Source organism: Pollicipes pollicipes, unplaced genomic scaffold (assembly GCF_011947565.3).
Source record: "Pollicipes pollicipes isolate AB1234 unplaced genomic scaffold, Ppol_2.1 Scaffold_1600;HRSCAF=1878_pilon_pilon_pilon, whole genome shotgun sequence".
Lineage (NCBI taxonomy): Eukaryota > Metazoa > Arthropoda > Thecostraca > Pollicipedomorpha > Pollicipedidae > Pollicipes > Pollicipes pollicipes.
Window position 1 is genome coordinate 21766308 of NW_023595962.1, and position 20250 is coordinate 21786557.

General features: G+C 57.2%; 1 protein-coding gene across 2 annotated transcripts; it reads right to left on the bottom strand.

Annotated features, from left to right (window-relative positions):
* Positions 1-1118: 1118 nt before the first annotated feature.
* Positions 1119-19895, bottom strand: LOC119090651 (phosphatidylinositol 3,4,5-trisphosphate 3-phosphatase and dual-specificity protein phosphatase PTEN). 2 transcript variants are annotated; one of them, XM_037213505.1, is made up of 11 exons: positions 19760-19895; positions 17346-17522; positions 16529-16658; positions 12021-12195; positions 11219-11326; positions 10175-10319; positions 9118-9526; positions 8658-8684; positions 4674-4788; positions 4022-4127; positions 1119-2080 (listed from the first exon to the last, which is right to left on the bottom strand). In XM_037213505.1, exons 2-11 carry the CDS (start codon positions 17428-17430, stop codon positions 2052-2054), a joined length of 1329 nt encoding a protein of 442 aa, XP_037069400.1. In that variant the 5' UTR covers positions 17431-17522; positions 19760-19895; the 3' UTR covers positions 1119-2051. The 2 variants fall into 2 exon arrangements, with proteins under 2 accessions (XP_037069400.1, XP_037069405.1); XM_037213510.1 differs by lacking the exon at positions 8658-8684 and having other exon boundaries at positions 19760-19894.
* Between the last annotated feature and the right edge of the window lie 355 nt (positions 19896-20250).

Consider the following 20250-nt stretch of genomic DNA (forward strand, 5'->3'; position numbering starts at 1 on the left):
TGAGCCCCGTGTGTGCGTGTGGGGGGGGGGGATCATTGAGCATCGAGCACGCGTGCATGAGTATAATCAAATCGTCGCTGAAGTGCCAGTTTGAAGGGAATGTTCGACATTGGAAGATACCGAAACATGCATCAGGTTTGATGAAATAAGGGCACTTATAACTATTGGTATAGCTTTAAGTGGATAAGACTGCTTTAGATAGCACATTTTTCTGCTTTGTGAATATGCTCCCGTATACGCCATTGTTAGATGACGTCATCTTACCGTGCACAGCATTGATTAAGACCCAATTGATGGCCGTTATATTTGGAAATTGTGCTCACAAGCGCCAGATATGAGCAACACGGCAATTATATTTTGCTTAGTCTCGATCGCTGCATGACCTATGGAATGGCAAGATTTGCTTGACGTTATTATGACGTACAGATGCTTGGATGACCTTGAAAGTCTCCCGAATTAGTCTCCACATCTTCATTGGCGTGTAGCTCAGAAACTAGAGGGGTTTAGATCTTAACCTGCATCAGGCTGGGGGTCTCAGACAACTGCGGTCGGCCGGGGAGGGGGGGGGGAGAGAAAGATTACTTCCCCCTGAGATCACGAGCTTCCGAACGCCTCACGAGGACAGCAAAGATGCCGTTTTGAAGGTCCCGTCAAATAATTAAGACTATGCAGCCAATTTTTAACCTTAGGTCAAATATCAGGTCTCTAGAAGTCACGAAAGAACAAAAACGATCGTTCCGAATGACGTAGTGCGGGGTCAGGGCCCGAGAGAGGCAACCGTGTATAAGGTCCCTGCGTGACCAGCGAGGTCAGGTAAGGCTGAGCGTTACGCTCGAGCGTGCGCCTCGAGCCCAGGTGCGGCTCGAGCTGCCACCGGCGCTGCCGTAACGCGTCTCAAAACAGCATTGCTTGCGTTCAAGATCGCTTTTGAGTGGCCACCTGAGGCGGAGGCGCGTTACGCAACTGCGCAACGTGTGACGCAAGATTACGCCGATCACCACCAGCCGTCGCCGCATACGTACTACGCAATCAGCACCAGCGCGGATCCGTCGCCACTGACTGCTGGCTTCCGGGTAGCTGGGGGGCTCCGCCTGATCCCATACAAGAGAGGCTCGGTGATTGTCCACTCATATTCTGCACGAAAAAATACACCAGATGCTCACCATACAAAGCCACCACAAGTGGACTGAACCAGTGCAGAACATGGATTAAAATCGCGAGAACATGGCGGCTCCGTTGTGTCTTAAACAACTGCTCAGCGGCACTCCCGTGGCCGGGCGCGACGCCTGCGGGTTCTCAACGCGTATGACATGTCCGGCACGTAGGGCCTGCGGGTTCTCAACGTGTATGACATGTCCGGCACGTAGGGCCTGCGGGTTCTCAACGCGTATGACATGTTCGGCACGTAGGGCCTGCGGGTTCTCAACGTGTATGACATGTCCGGCACGTGGGGCCTGCGGGTTCTCAACGCTTATGACATGTCCGGCACGTAGGGCCTGCGGGTTCTCAACGCGTATGACATGTTCGGCACGTAGGCACACAGTCGCCGCGCCAACGCGAGCGGCGCGGCACACGAGTCAGGTCGGGTCGGGTCGGGTCAGGTCGGACTGCGTCGGGTCGGGTCCGTGCCGAGGGCGGTCCGCCGCCGCCAGGTTCGGCCAGGTCGACCGACCTTGTCCGAAAGCTGCGCCGGACGGCGGTGTCACAAGGTCCGGACTCACACAAGGTGTACCTCGTCAGGTCATCTCACTACAAGGTCACCTCACCAAAACGTCCCTGTCCACAATGTCGCCCGTCACAAGACCCGGTCTCGCCACAAGGTCCAATCCCGCCACAAGGTCACCTGGTCAAAAGGTCAGACCCCGCCAAGTAATCCGGCCCGCCACAAGGTCACCTCGCCACATGGTCCGGCCCGCCACAAGGTCCGGCCCGCCACAAGGTCCGATCCCGCCACAAGGTCCCGCCCGCCACAAGGTCCGATCGCGCCACAAGCCGTCGCGCCGGCGGTCGGCCCTGTCTTCTTTGTACTCTGGCGCCCCACGCCGGCGTCGTCACAGGTGGGTTGTCTCCTTGCCACTGTCTGCCAACAAGGACGAACAGCACACGGTTACCGGTGGGGACGGAGCCGGCTGGATGGCATAATCACACGCGTGACGTCACTGGTGCTGGCAGAATCACACGCGTGACGCCACTGGTGCTGGCAGAATCACACGCGTGACGTCACCGGTAGTCAGGTCGGCCGACATCCGTGCCGTGGTCGCTGCATGCCGGCGGCGGCGGGGCTCGAGAACGCAGGGACCTCGCGTCACTGTAGGGCGCGTCAGCTGCTACGGCCGTTCACGGACGGAAAGGATTCTGACAATGTGAAGCGTGACGTGCCGACACCAAACGACGTCCCTGACGTAGGTCCGCGGCGGCGTGCGTGGCAAGCGCTGGGAAGCATGCGTCCTGCCTGGTCTGCTCGACTACCCGCCACCGGTCACGCTCAGGCAGGGACCGCAGGCACGTCGCAACACGCACGAGGCCGAGACCAGACGGAGAATGGACCTCATGCACGCTCAGCAGGCACGCCGTCCACAGCTAGAGAGGGCGTGACACCACGGTCGAACAGTACAGCGGAGAAAGGCAACATCGCGTCGTCATCCCACTTACGCCAGCTGCGAGCGGATAGCTTCTCCAGTCCTGACGAACTCACCAGTGGTGACCGAAGGCAAGCATGGCTACCCGTCCCGCAGCCGGTCCTCCCGTCCCTGCACCCGTCCTCCCGTTCCTCTACTCTATTTCCCCGTCCCTGCACCCTATCCTCCCGTTCCTCTACTCTATTTCCCCGTCCCTGCACCCTGTCCTCCCGTTTTCGCAGCCTGTCCTCCCGTCCCTGCACCCTGTCCTCCCGTTCCTCTACTCTATTTCCCCGTCCCTGCACCCTGTCCTCCCGTTCCTCTACTCTATTTCCCCGTCCCTGCACCCTGTCCTCCCGTTTTCGCAGCCTGTGTTTCCGTCCCTGCGCCCCGTCCTCCCGTGGCCACACCCCGTCCGCCCGTCCCTACACTCCATCTGCCCGTCTCTACACCCTGTCCTCCCGTCTTCACAGCCTGTCCGCCCGTCCCTCCGGTCGGCCCGCCGCGCGGGCGACGCCACAGCTCACTCACACAGGTGCGTTCGCGGCTAACTGGGCGAGCCGGGCGAGCCGGGCGGCCGGTCGACCGTGCCGGCGGACGGCCGCCGCCAGGTCACCCGGCCGGCGGCGGGCCGCGGCGCCGCCGGGGGCCGCGGCGCTGCCGGCACAGGCGCGCCGGCGTCAGCGGCCGGCGTCGCAGCGCGAGCATGCAGCGCGGCGTCACATGCACGAGCGTCAGGCGGCGGCCGGCGCGCCACATGCCACCCCACCCGCCACCAGACGGCGCGCCACGGCCGGTCGGGCAGCGCGCGGCCGGCCGCGGCGTGTCAGAACGGACGAGAGTGGCGCAGGATCGGCTGAGGGAGGACGGGGTCGGCCGGCTCCAGTCTGGCTGCTCAGACTGCGACATGGTCAGTCTGGCTGCTCAGACTGCGACAGGGCAGGACAAGTCAAAACACGACTGGTCGAGTCACACTGTGCTGCTACATGAGTTTTCACGACGTGCCCGTCCTCTGTGGCTCTACGGCATGATCATACGTTGCGCTCATTACGCTACGGGCGACGAAACACCAGGCCGGCGGCCAGAATCGAACCCACGACCGTCCGCACACGTTCGTATGTGGCGCTCAGCCAACTGAGCTGCGGCGCCCTATCACATGGGTTCACATCACACCAACGTGGGTTGGGACAGGGCACGTCAACTCAGGACGAGATCATCTCTGGTCAAACTGGGCGCGGCTGGGTCACGCCGGGGTAGCGTGGGACAGCCAGCACAACACAGACCAGCTCTGATCAGCCCAGGTCAGGTCAGGTCAGGTCAGATCAGTTAAGGCCAGGTCAGGTCAGTTCAGGTCAGGCCAGGTCAGGTCAGGTCGGACGGTGGGATGCGGTGCGTGCTCTCACCGGGGTACTCCTCCTCGTCGTCGTCCTCGCTGTCCGAGTCCGAGCCACTGGCGTGTGGCAGCCGTGGCGTCACGTGGCCGCGCTGCCGCACCAGGCTCAGGTGCATCTGCCGGTCACGTGACGGGCCAGCCGTTCTCAAACGCACGCGGCCAGCGCTTCAACTGACGTTCACCTGATGCGCTCAAGTGACGCTCCAAGTCAAACTCACAAACTCACGTGACAGTCCAAATCAAACTCACACACTGACGTGGCAAACCGAAACGAACTCGCACACTCATGCGACACTCGAATGCCAACTCCCGCAGTCACGTGACACTTACCTTACACCGACGGACTTTATGTGCCGATGAACCACAAACTCACATTACTCAGCACACTACAGTATTTACGCACTTAAACACCACCCAATTTTTCAACAAAACGCTGTTATGCGTATGCTAGCCTTCCAGCTTGCATTGGATTCAAACTGTTTCCTCTACCACCAAGGCACGCCACAAATGCCAATCGAGGCTCAACACAGCTGCCTACCCAGGCAAGCCACAGCTGCCTATCGAGACAAACCTCAGCTGCCTATCGAGACAAACCCCAGCTGCCTATCGCGCCACGCCGCGTCGCCGCCCGCACCAAGCCAGCTGGCGGGTCAGGCCCGAACCTTGAACGAGTCGGGCAGGCGGGAGTCCTTGCAGCCCTTGTCCAGCTCGTACTTGGCCAGCGTCAGCGTGATCCGGTTACTGACGCCCGGCAAGACGTGGGCGTCGCTGCAGGAGCTGCGGAGGAGGCGGCGGCGTGCGTCAGAGCCGGGCCGTGCCGGGTGTAGGGGGCCAGGCGGGGCGAGGGCCGGGCCGTCATGGGCCAATCTTTCCTGGGCTACGAAAGGTCACCACGAAACTCTGCACTGCTGCGTGGAAGGAGCGCACTTCAGGAAAGCTTCGCACACCAGTTTCAGCACGTTCTCACGTCTGGGACTGAATAGCAAGCCGTGAGCCGGCAGCGCGCCTCGCCAGCACCGGCGTCGGTGCGACGTTCGCAGGGAGCCGGGAGGGGCGCTGGCCGCTGTGTCTCCGCCGGCGGGTGCAGCCGGCGCCGCCGCAGGCTGACCGACCTCCGACGAGGTCAGCCACGTCAGCCGATGCACGGCAAGCACGCACGAGTGGGGGCGAAGGGCCTCGGGTGGCCGTTGTGAGGGACGAGTGGAGAGGGGATGGGGGGGGGGGGGGGGTGATTCTGCATTCTCGACGCAGCCGGCCTGGTGAAAACCGTCGCGAAACGAAACAAAAAATTGCCGAAACGACCCTAGAGCGTCTTCTCCCATCGCCCGCATGTTCAGTTACCGCAGTCCGGTGTGGATAGCGAAACGCGCGGCAGGTGGTGGAGCGCGGCTTCTAACATGGGTTCAGGTCGCATCTCCGTGTGCGAGCTTCTCTACGTGAACGCAATGCTACAAATAAGACTCCTTCGGCACGCCTCTCCACAGCAAAGTAGCACTACAAGTATGACAACATTCTGGCAAGGGGGATGTCCGTAACACGCAGTTTTTTAAAATCGAAACCCATCACAGACATATCGTAGCTCAATTGAAAACTGATGACTGAATCAAACGGCAAAGTGGCACACGACTTCCAAACACCAGCAGCGTTCCCGTGGCGCGTGCAGGCCATCGCGCCACGTGACCTCAGACCCGCGCGGCGGCCACGTCACATGACCCCAGTGACCTCGCAGCGCGCGTCCACCTGGGCCCAGTTCTTCACTGACTTACGACCCAAGCTCCGCTCATTCAGGTGGCAGCCCGTGACGTCTCAGTCGCACGCCAATAAAGAATGCCTTTAGTTCCAAATATGGGCACCAGTAGAGCCGGCTCATTAGATTTGAAACTTTCTCAATTTCATAGCTTTGGAATTTTAAGAAAAACTCAAAAAATTGCACTCCAAATGGTACTTGTTCTCGAAACTGTTTACATGCACAGAAACACACTGAAAACACGCACAGAAACACTTCAAGCCCGTGGAGACATCTGGCGCGCAGGAATGGCACAGCTGCACATTATTTGAATGAGCAGTCAGTGGCTAGTTTTGTGGCTAGACATCCTTGTCGATCACACTACCCACATGAGATCGAGACCTGCCCATTGGCCGGGCATACAATACCGTCAACAATGCACCGACTGTTGATCGGTGTTGCCTTGGCAACAGCGACGGCTTACTTGTAAACAAGCACACCTCGCCTCTCGGCGGAGTAGGGAATGGGCCTGGGCCGTGACACCACGATAAAAGTATGGGCTTACCGGGCTAACCCCAGTGGGAAATGGGCTTGGGCCGTGACACCACATGAAAAGTATGGGCTTACCGGGCTTACCCCAAAGTGGGGAATGAACTTGGGCCGTGACACCACAAGAAAAATATGGGCTCACCGGGCTTACCCCAAAGTGGGGAATGGGTTTCCTTAAAGCAAGTCATAGCAATATCTGGCAACGGTCGACGCGCCGCTGGCGGTCGTGCATTTCAAGCGAACGAACAAGTCTCGATTGCATGTTTATAGTGTAATCGACAATGCTGTTTTTCCACAAAATTTGCCAATAACTGTTAAATCGCATTATACTCAACCGCACCATTCATGCGTACTGTACGTATCCGTGGGGCTGCATTAGCTGACTCCACTTGTTACCCACATTTGTAATTTTGCCCGCATTTGGAATCAAAGGCGTTCTTCACTGGCGCGTATCTGTGACGCCACAGGATGCTACCGGAGCGGGAGGAGCTTCTGCTGTCCTACCGCGAATTGCTGGGCCCAGGCGCCGCGACAGCGGCGTGTGCGGCGTCGCTGGAGCCACCTGGCGGCCGCCGCCGGAGTCCTGGCCGGCCGGTGCGAGGGCGCACTGTGAGGCAGTGGGCCGGACACGTGCGATGACGTCCCTGCACCCGCGCAAGACTCGTTGTGATGTCCCTTCACCCGCGCAAGACTCGGTGTGATGTCCCTGCACCCACGCAGAACTCGGTGTGATGTCCCTGCACCCGTGCAGGACTCGGGTGTAATGTCCCTGCACCCGTGCAAAACTCGGGTGTGATGTCCCTGCACCGGTGCAGGACTCCGTGTAATGTCCCTGCACCCGTGCAAAACTCGCTGTGATGTCCCTGCACCCGCGCAGTACTCGGGTGTGATGTCCCTGCGCAGGTAAGGCACTTTGCAATGTTGTCCCTGCATGGTGCATGTGGCCACGTCAAGTCCGTGACGTGTTGTAGAACCCATGCCACAGAAAAACGATTACGCGTGCCACACAACCATAACCCTCATAACGATTGTGACCGTGCCTCGATAGATCAACAAATCATGACCTAAAAAACAGTTTTTCCATTAAAACGGATCAGGTCAGGTCAGGTCAGATCAGGTCAAATCAGATCAGGTCAGGTCAGATCAGATCAGATCATATCAGGCCAGACCAGACCAGACCGATTAGATTGGATCGGATCAAAGCCCACGGCAGCAGCGCCTGTATTGTGTGAGCCCAGACCCCACCATACAGTCGTCCAGTCCCCGACCAGCGGCGGAGTGCGATGCCGAACATTTAACGTGCCGCAGTGCTCGGCTCAGCAGCCGCTGACGCCAGCCGCTGACAACAGCCGCTGACATCAGCCGCAGGCCATCCCAGCCAGGCGCAAGCAGTCGGCGCCGAAGCGGCCCGAACCCGCCTGACCCATCACGGGGAGGCTGGGCGGTAAGCGCTCTTACTGACTGGATTGTGCTAGTGGGGGGGGGGGGGGGGGGGGGGGGCGACGCATTGCAAGGGGTACAACGCTTTGCGACTTTGTGGTCTGTCTGCGGCGAGAAGGTTGCGAACTCAAAATGGAAGTGCAATGAATAATGTGGCGCATAATGACATACGCGTTTCGAAGGTCACCAAAAGGGAAGAACTGCCTTGTCACCACCATAGGTTGCACCGCGTTGTGATGATAAATAAAGCAGATGCGTTAACCACTACAGTACCGGCACCCAGCGAACTCATTACTGCACCGCAATAGGGAATCGTGACGGAACGGAACGTGTTCAAGGTTCTTATCTTGTATCAACGACCTTCAATATACCAGGATGTTCTGGCTAAACAACGTTGTAATGATAAGTAACGATTACACTGACGGCGCTCAATTAAATATGGTTGCTGCCACCGTCAACCTGGTGTGTGCCGTCAATGTTCTGTCGACCGTCAATCGTCTATCAGCATCACAACGTCTTTATCCAGCGCAGAAACCATTGTAGCTGACGCGCCCTACAAACCCACCAACTAAACCAGCGCCTTTAACCAGTGTCCCCTGGCACGTGGAAAGTCGTTCTCTGAACATAAAAACGTGTGACACACAATGCCGAAAACCAGGAGCTGCGGGCCTTTCTTACGTCGACAAGGGAAAATGCCAAACTCAACAGAGCATGCACGGCTGTCCTCACATTGAGCCGAGAACAGGCCGGTTGCCCTAGCCCGTCGCACGCCTCTCCAACCCAGTCCCTCCCCACCAGCGACGGCTGCACTCGTGCCAGTGTTCCGTGCCAGTGTCCCTGCATCCGTGTCGTGCTGGCAGCGTGGCTTGTGGGGCCACAGTGCAGCGGTGATAAAAGCGCGTGTCCCGGCCGACACCCCAGCGTCACTTACTGATGCCGAGACTTGAGCTGGGGACGCCTGCAAAACGGTAAATGACTGCTGAAACTCCGCGAGACCAGGCAGGCCAGCGGTGATGCCAGGCTTCAACTAGAAAAATACTGCTGAAACTCCGCGAGACCAGACAGGCCGGCGCCGTACGACAGGCGTCGGCTAGAGAATTATCGCCTAACTCCGCCAGACGGCTCGACGTGTATGTAAAGCATCGACAGGAAAAACAGGGTTGGCCCATTGTGCGGCAATGACGCGCGCATGACTTACCTGGCAACATCGTGCGCCCGACGACCGGGCCGATGGGGCAGCGGCGCGTCCGGGCTGCGACTTACCCCGTCGACAAGGTGACATGAAGGCGGCATCGGCACCAGCCGCGGCACGCCTGCAACTCATCCGCGCGCACGCACGCACACACGCACCAAACAACGGTGCGGCAGCGCCGGCGCGGCCGCGGGCTCACCTGGCGATGGGGTACGCCTGGCCGGGCCCGTTCTCGTCCTCCGGACAGCTGGAGGCCCGCGCCATTCGCTCCGTCCGCTCCGTTCGCGCCACCTCCGCCGCCGGCCCGGCCACGAAGAACGTGTTCAGCCACAGCCAGCACAGCTTCTCCTTCGGCTTCAGCTTGTTCTTGGGCTTGCAGAGCAGCTCCAGCTTGAAGTCGCCGCACAAGTGCAGGTCTCCGTTGACGGGGATGCGGAGGCACGTGTCGCCGGCCCGTCGCGCCGGCTCCACCGGCCGCGAGCTCATCAGCTTGTGCTCCTTCTGCTTGCGCGCCTCCGAGTCGAGCAGCGGCAGCGACGGCACCGGCCGCGCGTCGCCGTTGGACGCGTCCGGCGTCGGACCGCGCGTCTTCACCGAGAAGTGCACGCCTGAGGACGGCGGACACGGGTCAGCGGCTGGTGCGGCAGGGCAGAGCCGGTGACGGCAGGGCGGGCGACGGGAGGGCGGGCGACGGCAGCGCGGATGACGGCAGGGCAGGGTGGGTGACGATAGGGCAGCGCGGGTGACGGCAGGGCAGGGCGGATGGCGGTAGGGCAGCCAGAGCGGGCGACGGCAGGGCAGGGCGACGGCAGGGCAGGGTGGGTGACAGCAGGTCAAGGACAACAGACGCTTTGCCCCAACCATCCGTTGGTAAGTAGTTCAAGGATATACCATGCCAATGAAATACGCATTTAGTGATAAACATGGTCATCATCAATGATGGGTAGTCCACTGTCTTTTCAAATAAGGTTTCATGCGGTCTTGACCCAAGTTGACCCCCGAATAGTGCATTATTACTAAAGGTCGGGAAGTGCCGGCCCGTCGCGCACGGCTCGCCTCGCTGCGTCATACCTGGCGCGGCGGCGGGATCGGCCGCGCGAGGTCGCCACAGGTCCTGCCAGGTCACGGGACCGTCCCACCACATGGGCTAGCTCCGGGTCCTGTCCGGACCGGCCCGCTCCCAGTCCCGCCCCATCACACGACTGTCAGGCGGCGGCGCACGCACCGCCGCCTGCCGGCCGGCCGGCGCCACTCACTGGAGACGATGTTCTCCAGCGCCCGCTCGGGCTCCAGCGTGATGGCCTGCAGGAAGAGGTTTGTGGGCCGGTACGCCGGCCGCTCCATGCCCATCAGCCGGTGGAAGTACTCGACGTAGCGCCGCTGGCTGGGGATCGTCACGCCCTGCCGACAGAGCACCGGGCGCGTCACAGGTCACGTCACGTCACCCTCGTGCGCCGGGAAGGCCGCAGATCGCTCGCACGAGGGTGACGCTGACACAGAGGCGAGCTACCCAGCGCTGTACGGCCCCAGCCTGCGCACATGATAGATGCATCAAGAAACGGGACAAACGTATCCGCGAGAGTATCCAAACGCGGACGTGCACACGCCGGCCGGATGCACAAGATAACACGATTACCAGCAGGCTGGGTTCTTTCGGCCTGAGAAAGCTGCTGTGGGATAGAAGGCGCCGGCCGTGGCGGGGTGGCAGCAGGGCAGTGCTGGGGTGGCAGCGGGGCAGTGCTGGGGTGGCAGCAGGGCAGTGCAGGGGTGGCAGCAGGGGTGTCAGGGCTGGGGTGGCAGCAGGGCAGTGCTGGGATGGCAGCGGGGCAGTGCTGGGGTGGCAGCATGGCAGTGGCGGCGGGGCAGCGCTGGGGTGGCGGCAGGGCAAGTGCTGGGGTGGCAGCAGGGCAGCATAAGGGTGGCAGCAGGGCAGTGCTGGGGTGGCCATGGGGGTAGTACTGGGGTGGCCATGGGGGCAGTACCGGGGTGGCAATGAGGGGAGTGCTGGAGTCGCATCGGGCCGGCGTCGGCGCCGCGCCCTGCCCCGCGCACAAGCCCCTCGTGGTGGCGTGTGCGGTGGTCGGGCGGACCCCCAGCCGGCGCGGCCTCCGCACCGACTCGAGACGAGATGACGGCGGCAGCACGACCCCCAGTGGCTTGATGTCGCATGGCAACAGCATGAAGCAACGAAGGCGCATAGGACTGCAGTGATGGGCATATGGGGGTCACTTCGCAGGGGAGGGCTGCGCGCCACACGGGACCACGCGCAGTCGCCGCCCCAGGCGGCCGCGACAGCCTACCTTGCCGTCTTTGGTGCGCTGGTCGCCGTAGTAGGCGAGGACCTCGGCCGGCGTAGCGAACTGCCCGGAGTACAGCAGGTAACAGCAGATCATCACTCCAGTCCGACCCTGGCAACAGCAGGTAACAGCAGATCATCACTCCAGTCCGACCCTGGCAACAGCAGGTAACAGCAGATCATCACTCCAGTCCGACCCTGGCAACAGCAGGTAACAGCAGACTATCACTTGTCAGGTCCTGGCCAAAACCACAAATCAGCAACTAATAATCAATACGTTATCTACCCGCCCATGTAGCCGACATGGTGATCGGTTCAACAGCTGTTCTTTTTTCGAGCGGGGGCGCTGGTTGTCGAGAAAGGCGACACATTTCCCACATGCAATGTTTTTTACTAGAGTGTGGGCAACTGAGAGAAAGCGGCGTCCGTTGCACAGCCTACTCTCCACTACGGCATCGCAATGCCACTCCACATATAGCAGGGGCACATCCTTCCTGATCAGCAGGACCGGAATAATAAAAACGAAAGGAGCGCGTCCTCCCTTGCGACACACCACCGGCGCATCTTCACCAAAACCAAAACCCTGACCCGACCAGACCGCATCGACCAACCAGACCTAACAGAGCGTCCCGACCGTTTCGAATCAGCCCCCTTATCCAATCCTCCCCCCCCCCCCCCCACAAGCACCAATACTGCCACGTCACCAAAATAACGAAAGCACCACCCGCATCGAAAAAGCCGGCACCGAGACCCAGACCAGCGGCGACCCCCCCCCCCCCCTCTCTGTCCGCCGCCGCCATCGGTACCTTGCCGGCCTTGCAGTGAATGGCGACCACGTTGTCGGGGTGCGCGCACAGCCACTCGTGCACCTTGCGACAGAACGGCGCGATCTGCTCTATGCGGGGCGGCTTGTGGTCCTCGAACGGCTCCCACTCGACGCGGCCCTCGAACATGGCCGAGTCGTACTGTCGCTCTCGGCACCTGGTGGCAAGACAGGCGACGTCACGCGTGGGCTCTCTGTCCACCCGACCCTCGAACATGACCGAGTCGCACTGTCGCTCTCGGCACCTGGTGGCAAGACAGGCGACGTCACGCGTGGGCTCCCACACACGCGGCCCTCGAACATGGCCGAGTCGTACTGTCGCTCTCGGCACCTGGTGGCAAGACGGGTGACGTCACGCGTGGGCCCCCACACACGCGGCCCTCGAACATGGCCGAGTCGTACTGTCGCTCTCGGCACCTGGTGGCGAGACAGGTGACGTCACGCGTGGACTCGTGACGTCAGTCCGTCGGCCCTGCCACCGAGCACGGCCCAGTCAGATTGACACTTGCAGCGCCTGGCGGAGACAAGTGACGTCATACAAACAGGTGACATCATGCAGACACACGTGACGTCAGAGAGCCGGCACGGCAGACGAAAACAACCCAGTTGTATTCACGCTCCAGCAGTCGGCAGACAGACAGATGACACCCGCGGACGAGACCCCTCAGTCCGCTCAGTCGTGAGCTACGGCTTCCCACGCCTGCCGGCCGCCACTGACGTCACGCAAAGACATGTGACGTCACGCACCCTATGCAGTGCGCAAACACGGTCCAGTCATGAGAACGCTTCCGTCAGCTAGCGAGGACCGGTGACGTGATGTACCACATCGCCGCGGCACCGTGCCAATAATATCGTCATGACGTTTCTCACAACGCGCAATATCAACTGTTGGGGTCACTACAGCCCAGCTTCTCATCGACCTACGACACAAGCTTGGTGACGTCACAGATACGCTCCAGTAAAGAACGCCTTTAATTCTAAATACGGGCACAAAAACCAGCTCATTTAACCCAATAGAAACATCTGGCTCGCAGGAATTGCGCAACTCGAATCTGATTCGAATAAATAAGCTTTCATAATTATTGGCGTACTTTGAAATGGACAGGCTGCTCTACACAACACCATCTCTCTACTTAGTAAATATGCCCTTCAATGCGTCATTGTTTGATTGCGTCATCGTACCTTGCACAACATAGATTGAGAGCCAGTCGTCGGCCATTACATCATATATGAGGGACTCGATACTTACGTTATTCTTGGCGCTGATCGTCGTATGACTATAGGAATAGCAGGACTTCAGTGACGTTATCATGGCGCCATAGACGCATGAGCGACTTCGAAAAAGTCTACTCACAATAGTCTGCAAATCTTCGCGAGCATATAGTTCAGAAACCAAAAGGATTTAGGCCTTAAGGACAGGTTTGTGAACTGTAGCGAATGATTTTCAATATGGCTATTCAGTTCAAAGCCCCACACAAATGTGGAACACTCCCTTTAAGTTATTAAAAATATATATATGGCTAGACACCACCGTCGATCCCACGGCCCAGGTCAGGCCAGGCCTCTAATTTACCACGCAGGACCGTCAACAGCGCATCGACCGTTCCTATGCGTTGCTATGGCAACAGGGACGACTTACACGTCATACGGATTGAACGGTGACGCCAAAGGTAAGCAATGGACTTACTCCCAAGTAGGAAATGAGCTTTTTGCCCATGAAGAACGGGTCTGACGTGGGAGGTAGGAAGCGTGTTGCGAGGAACTTCGCCGACAGGTGCCATTGGCGGACAGTTGGGCCGAGGAGGGCTGGAGGGACGGCGTTCGGGTCAGTGGTGGGTACGGCAGCGTGGCACCGGTTGGGGGTGGGGGGGGGGGGGGGCGCCGCAATGGGGTCTGGGATGCGGCGAAGTAGGCGCCGTCAGGCCACACACTCCCCGCCTCGCACCGGCGTCACGTCACTGTTGCGCGTCCTGCAGCGGACGGCTGTGACCTAATGGCGCCGGTTGGAGACGGTAGCGGAGGAGCACACGCACCAGGCCCCCCCCCCCCCCGCTCGAGACGGGGTCTCCGAGCCGAGCGACAATGCCACCGGACACGTCGGCGGCACTCGGGCACGCCTCCGACTGCTGGTGCCATCACAGCCGCGGCATTCGCGGAAGAGTAACGGCGCATCATCGCTTGTTAAAGCTCACCGACGTGCTCCCTAGCGAACGCACACGCTCGCACGACGCGAACTGGTAGCCGTTCAGTTTTGCCGGCCAGAACCGGTTCGCGCGCGCGGGGCCACGCGCCGCAGACATCGCCCCACTGCCTGCGTGCGGAAGACGTCCGCCCACGTGGCGCACGCCTGCAACACGCAGTCGCCGGCCGGCATCCCGCCCGGAGAGGGGAGCCGGCGGCCACCGGTGGCCGGTGGGCGCGTGACGTCACGAATTGGAGGTGGCGTGCTTTCCGCCGTGACTCAGTTTTCGCGGACGTTTGCGCGCGGCCGCGGCGCGCCAGGAAACCGTGACATCCCGTTGCGGTTGGGGCGATAGCCGGGTCGCCACGGCAACACGGCAAGCCCAAGGCGGGCCTCGGGCTCCCTGAAGCGTTGCAAAAGACCGACGGCGTCGGACACGGACGGGATGTCCGACCGACAAGGACAGCCATGGACACGGCTTGCCAGGACACGTCCTTGTCCGGGGCGGGACGCGCGTTGCAGAGAAGTGTGACGAGTGGTCCACTGTCATCATGGGGTGATGTCAAAAGCTATGCTCATGACCAGCCAGGTGACAGGTAGCCAGGTTTGAGGCAACTAATGACCGGACAATCGATCCCAATAGGTCAAATGAATAAGTTGGAGAGACAATGGTCCTGAGAATTTCACGAGCGGGGGTCCGCTCATGTCAAATAAACGCACTAACACGGAAAAACTGCTTAAAAGCGGCAAAGTGTGGGTGTGACCAATGGTGACATACATGAATTTGCTTTGCTTTAAGGTTTGATAACTGCAGCGAAAGTATTACCAACTATCCAGGTATGTCGGGTGGACTTCGGTAGCAACAAATAAGCTTACATCGCCGTGTTATTGTCATGAACCGATCGCCTCGGTTAACGCCACAGCGTCTGACACTCGGGATCGCTTTCGAAAAGGGTGCCAATATTGGTCTATTTCCAACTGATCGCTGGCGCACGTATCGTGCGGGACAGTTCTGAGACCCTTTAACAAACTGCGGTCGGTACATTCGCCTGCGCAGTGCAGATGAGTTCACGTCTCCGTCCGCTGTGGTTAACGAGATCTGAAGCCACTTCTCCAAAACGACCAAAACGAGCGAATCTAGCGCCTCCATAGGAGAGCGCATAGCCATTCAGATACATCGTCACAGGCTTTGTCTTTGCGATTGTCCGCTTTCTCCTTCGTAAGCCTCATTTAGCCTGACATCGCTGCAACGCTGGAGCGTCAACCTCGAGATCTCGGCAAGGTTTCGAGGTTTCGACCCATGCTCTTCACGTTTTTGCAACAACGAAACTCCAACTTCGCGTGCTAATCGAGTGGAGAGGGGGGGGGGGGGGGGGGTCGCGACGTTGCAAAGTTGCAGGAAAATCCCGCCGGCCCAAACAGCTTGCATGACAATGTCCGGCGATTCACACATCATAACTTTTAAAGAAGGGCGCCTCGCGTTGCTGAGAACTGCATGACTTGAAATCAGTGGCTGGAAAGAGATTACCGTCAGGAAAGGACGAAGGCCGACCTGGGCGCCCAAGCGGGCAATAAGTTTTCAGTTCACATGCAACTCGCCCAACCCGCTCCCTACCTGGTAACAACTGGCTATCTTGCCTTGCGTGTATTCCTCTGGCTCTCTGCATGCGAAATATGATTATGGCTGCAATCAAAAGACCGCCGACGTGGTTTTGCAAGAAATATCATCGCAGCTTATACCGAGTTGTTCTGCACCGTATTCCTTTTCACGGCACGGCCTTTTCCTGTGGTAATGGAAAGCGACCGCAAAAAGTTCATTCACGTCCAGCGTGCGCTAGTTGTCCTCGCCCACCAAGGGCATGAAGAGGCAAGAGCGCAGGCGAAAATCCATTCCAACACTCTTGACAATGTGTGGAAAGATCTTCAACCGACACAGCGTGTTGTCTGAAGACCTTACGTCCCATCGGGGCGTACGAACTAACTCGGCGTTTTGTAACGTATTCCACAACGAAGTGGCACGAAACGAATCTATTCGTCACAAAATGCGGCTTGAAACGCAAAGCGCGGGCCTGAGTTTAGTCAAAAATCAATAGGCGAAACAGAGCAAACACGCTGTTGTCTTCCCCTCCCCCCCCCCCACACACACACCAGCACACCTTCCCTCTCCGGGCGTCGCTGTTCGTCACAGCCCACGCTCCACACCCACCACCACCGCACACACCGCCACCGCCACACACCACCACCACACACCGCCGCCACACACCACCGCCACACACCACACCACCGCCGCCGCGGCCGCTCACACTCACAGGTTGAAGAGCTTGTACCGTCCCGGGTGGCGTTGATTGAGGAACTCCAGCACAGTGCGGGCGTCGTTGCGGTAGAGCTTCTCGATGTCCTGCGCCGGGTAGCCCATGGCGATGATGCGCGGCGTGATGTCTGCGGCGCCGGTCAAGGAGCAGAGCGACGGCAGGGCGGGGGTGCGCGCCGGCATAGTCACGTGGCGGCGAGGCCGGGTGTCGGCCGCCGCTCTCGTAGCTTTGGGATTACAAGTTCCATGCTAATGATTTCGCCACAGCGCGGGATGCTTCGATGATTTTAGTACAGTCTTACGTACTAATTTTCGCGGAAGTCATTTTTAGACGCCGAAGAAAGCCAGCGGCATCAATGGACGGAGAACGACAACACGTTCACCGGTGGCGGTTTGAGAATTTTTGTGTCGCACTATTGCCACGCCCATAAACGTGGAGGGAAATGAAGAACAAACGGACGGAAACACGGCTAAATTAAGTAACGAACACAAACCGCGCCGGCCAGGACATGCACCACATATATCCTACGGGAAATACCCAACAACACATTAAAAGACAACAAGCTTACATTCAACCGCGTCTTCTTCGCCTCACAACATATCACGCAGGTGTAAACTGCGTTACAAAGTGACCCCCAGTGCACTTCACCAAACTTACACCCCTGAGCCCGGCAGCGCCGCAGTATGGGCCACGAGCTCACAAGCTCGGCGCACCGAGATAAGGCCACGGCCGCGCTCCGGGGCCAGCTATCGGCACCCCTTCCGGTGATGTCACCCGTCCCTCTCGTCAGGCGCTCTCCGGCCTCAAAGGATACACGATAGATCGAGGTTGAACTTGCCCTCCTCAAACCTCTTCTTGTTCTTTGACACCATTGTCTTTATCACGTTTGAGGAGGCCATGGTGGCGATGAGCAGGTCAGGCCAGGCCAGGTCAGGTCACGGCAGGTTCGGTGGCGGGTCCACGCTGGCCAGCTGCCAGTGCCGCCCTCAGCCTGTGAGTGAAGCCAGGTTGACTACGGGGCTGGCTTGACTCAGCTCAAGTTACTGAGATTGGACGTACCAAAACTGCCTTGAGCTAAATATGTAGAAAGTTCCACCATTCCGCCTCCATGTTCACGCAAAATGTACCTTTGCAGGACGTTTTCTCTCCATATGGCAATACATCTACAAAGTTGGGCTCTGTGGGAGGGGAGTGCCGCAAGCTGGTAGGTGCTTGCATTGTGTCATCATCTTAGTAAACAGCGTTAGAAAACCGAGGGCGCCGCAAAAGTGGCAGTGTTTCAGGCAAGCAGGATGTGATGTGGTTGAAAAAGGCTCATAAACTTAATTCTAGTACACCATTATCATTTTGCATGACTTTTAGTCAGAGGTTTCAATGCTCAACATTGTCATGACCGCAGAGATCATACCAATATTTGCTAACCAAACAGTGTCAGATATCACAACCACAGACACCACATACCAACTGCCCCTAAGCACAGCCTTGGGGGGTAGGTTTAGGACATATCAACTGTTATAGGTCATGCAGCCACAGCCTTTTGGGTTTGAATGACAATATGTGCTGGGTTCCATCTGTCTGGATTCCAGAAGTGGGAGCAGGCAGTTTCTGAGATTCCAGTGATTATTGGAGTGTTGGACCCAATAATATTCTAGCCTTTTTTCAAATCTATACTGAACATGAACAAAGACTGCACAACCAGTTCCTTACCTTGCATGCCACACACCTTAGGAAAGTGTGGCATGCATACCTGCATAAAAGCCCATCACATTAAACTACTTTGAATGTGTCACTAGGCCAAAATACCAGTCAGAGAAATACTCAGGTGAGACATAAATAACTAGATGTCATTACATTTCATACAGCAATACAAGTACAAACAGCGGTCCAGTCTGAGAAAAATCAGTATACTGTGTGAGTGACACTGATATGCTGATCTTGGTGCACACGCACCTTGAACTCAGTACAGGCTAAAATTTACCAAAATCATAACCCATGTTTGTCTTTAAACATATGTTATGGGTATTTTGCATTAACACACCATTACAACATTCTGATGCCATAAAATGGTGGCTCTCCATGTGCTGAAAAAGGGCTGCAAAAATAGACATTCCTCTAAGCATCTCCAACATAGCAGTGAAATCCTGGAAATAATTCAGTACATGTATGCCATGCCTCTGAGAGCTCAGACTTGGTGCAAAGTCAACAGCAATTTCAGTGCATGGAGAGCAATGTTTCAAGGAATTATGATGTACAAGTAGTTTCAAGGAAAGTAGCCTTAAAGAGAATGTTCCACATCTGAAGATGTTAAAGCAGCATCAGACATGATGAAATAAGCTCACTTATAGCTATTGGTACACTTTTAAGTGGAAAAGGATGCTCTAGACAGCACTATTTCTGTGCAAAGTAAATATGCTCCTTAACACTTCATTGTGTGATTACATCATCATAACTTGCACAACACTGACTGGGAGCCAATTGACTACCACTTTATCTGAAAGTTGTGCTCACAAGTACAAGATATGAATGACTCAACAATTATATTTTACTTGGCCTCAACTACCACATGGCCAATATAATCACAGGCTTTGAATGGTATTTTTATGGTATTGTGGTTGCCTGGGTGACCTTCAAAGAGTCCCTCTGAAAGTCTGCACATCTTTGAGGGTGTATAGCTTAGAAACTTGAAGAGTTTAGGTTTAAAGAAGGGCAGAGCTGTGAACTGCTCTGAATGGTCATGAAGATGGCCTTTTCAGTTCAGAAATCCGTACAAATGTGGAACACTGCTTTTAAAAGGTCTTCATGCAGAAAAATACATTACAATTCTGATAAATTTTGTGTGACCTGACTTTAGCACCCAAAAAATTGTCCCGAGAAATGAAGGTTTAGCACAACGTCATGTGGGCATCCATCACACTTTTTCCTGGACTGATAATGAATTGATGGAGACTGCACACCAAACTCTGGCTCACCAAATTTATGGCACACATGCCAAAAACATTGTGGCAACATCACCACTACCCTGTTTATGTTTGGCACCTGTATTTTCACAGTTTGGGCAGTAATTAATTCAGTCTGTCAAATTCACCAAAAGCAAGGTATCAAAGCAAAGCGCTTTACAGCACAGGCAGATTTCACCAAATTGAACATAGGCATACGAACATGCAAAACAAACATCGGCCGCGAGAAGCGCTCGCGAATTCTAAAGCACCTACCTCGGTAACTACCTACCTCAGCGAACCCTATACACGGTGCAGCAATAGCATGTATCACAATCAGCTCAGACAATGCCAACCTGCTCGTGGCAAGCAGCACATATGGCGCTCCAATAACACGGCACTATCTCCTCAGCCATGTAAGGCGCACACCGCCCCGCTCGCAACGCGACCACATACCTAACGTCTTCAGAGCTACGTGCGAACACTATCGGTTGGGAACAAACAAGAACAACGGGGGCACGTACGCTGGCACAGACCGAAAACCTTTTGGTATATGACGCTCTTGTGACGTACAGCGGACCGCTGCTAATGCGAAGGAAGTCATAGTAATTACGTCCCTCAAAATTTTATTGTTTAAATGACGCCTTGAGATATATTTGCAGTTATACTTTTAGTGAATAGAACGTTTTTGGTATGCTATTATGGTATATAAGTGCATACAATTCTCCAGAGCTTATTTTGCTGACTTTATATGACGTCATTTATTGGAAAAGCTTCAGTTCA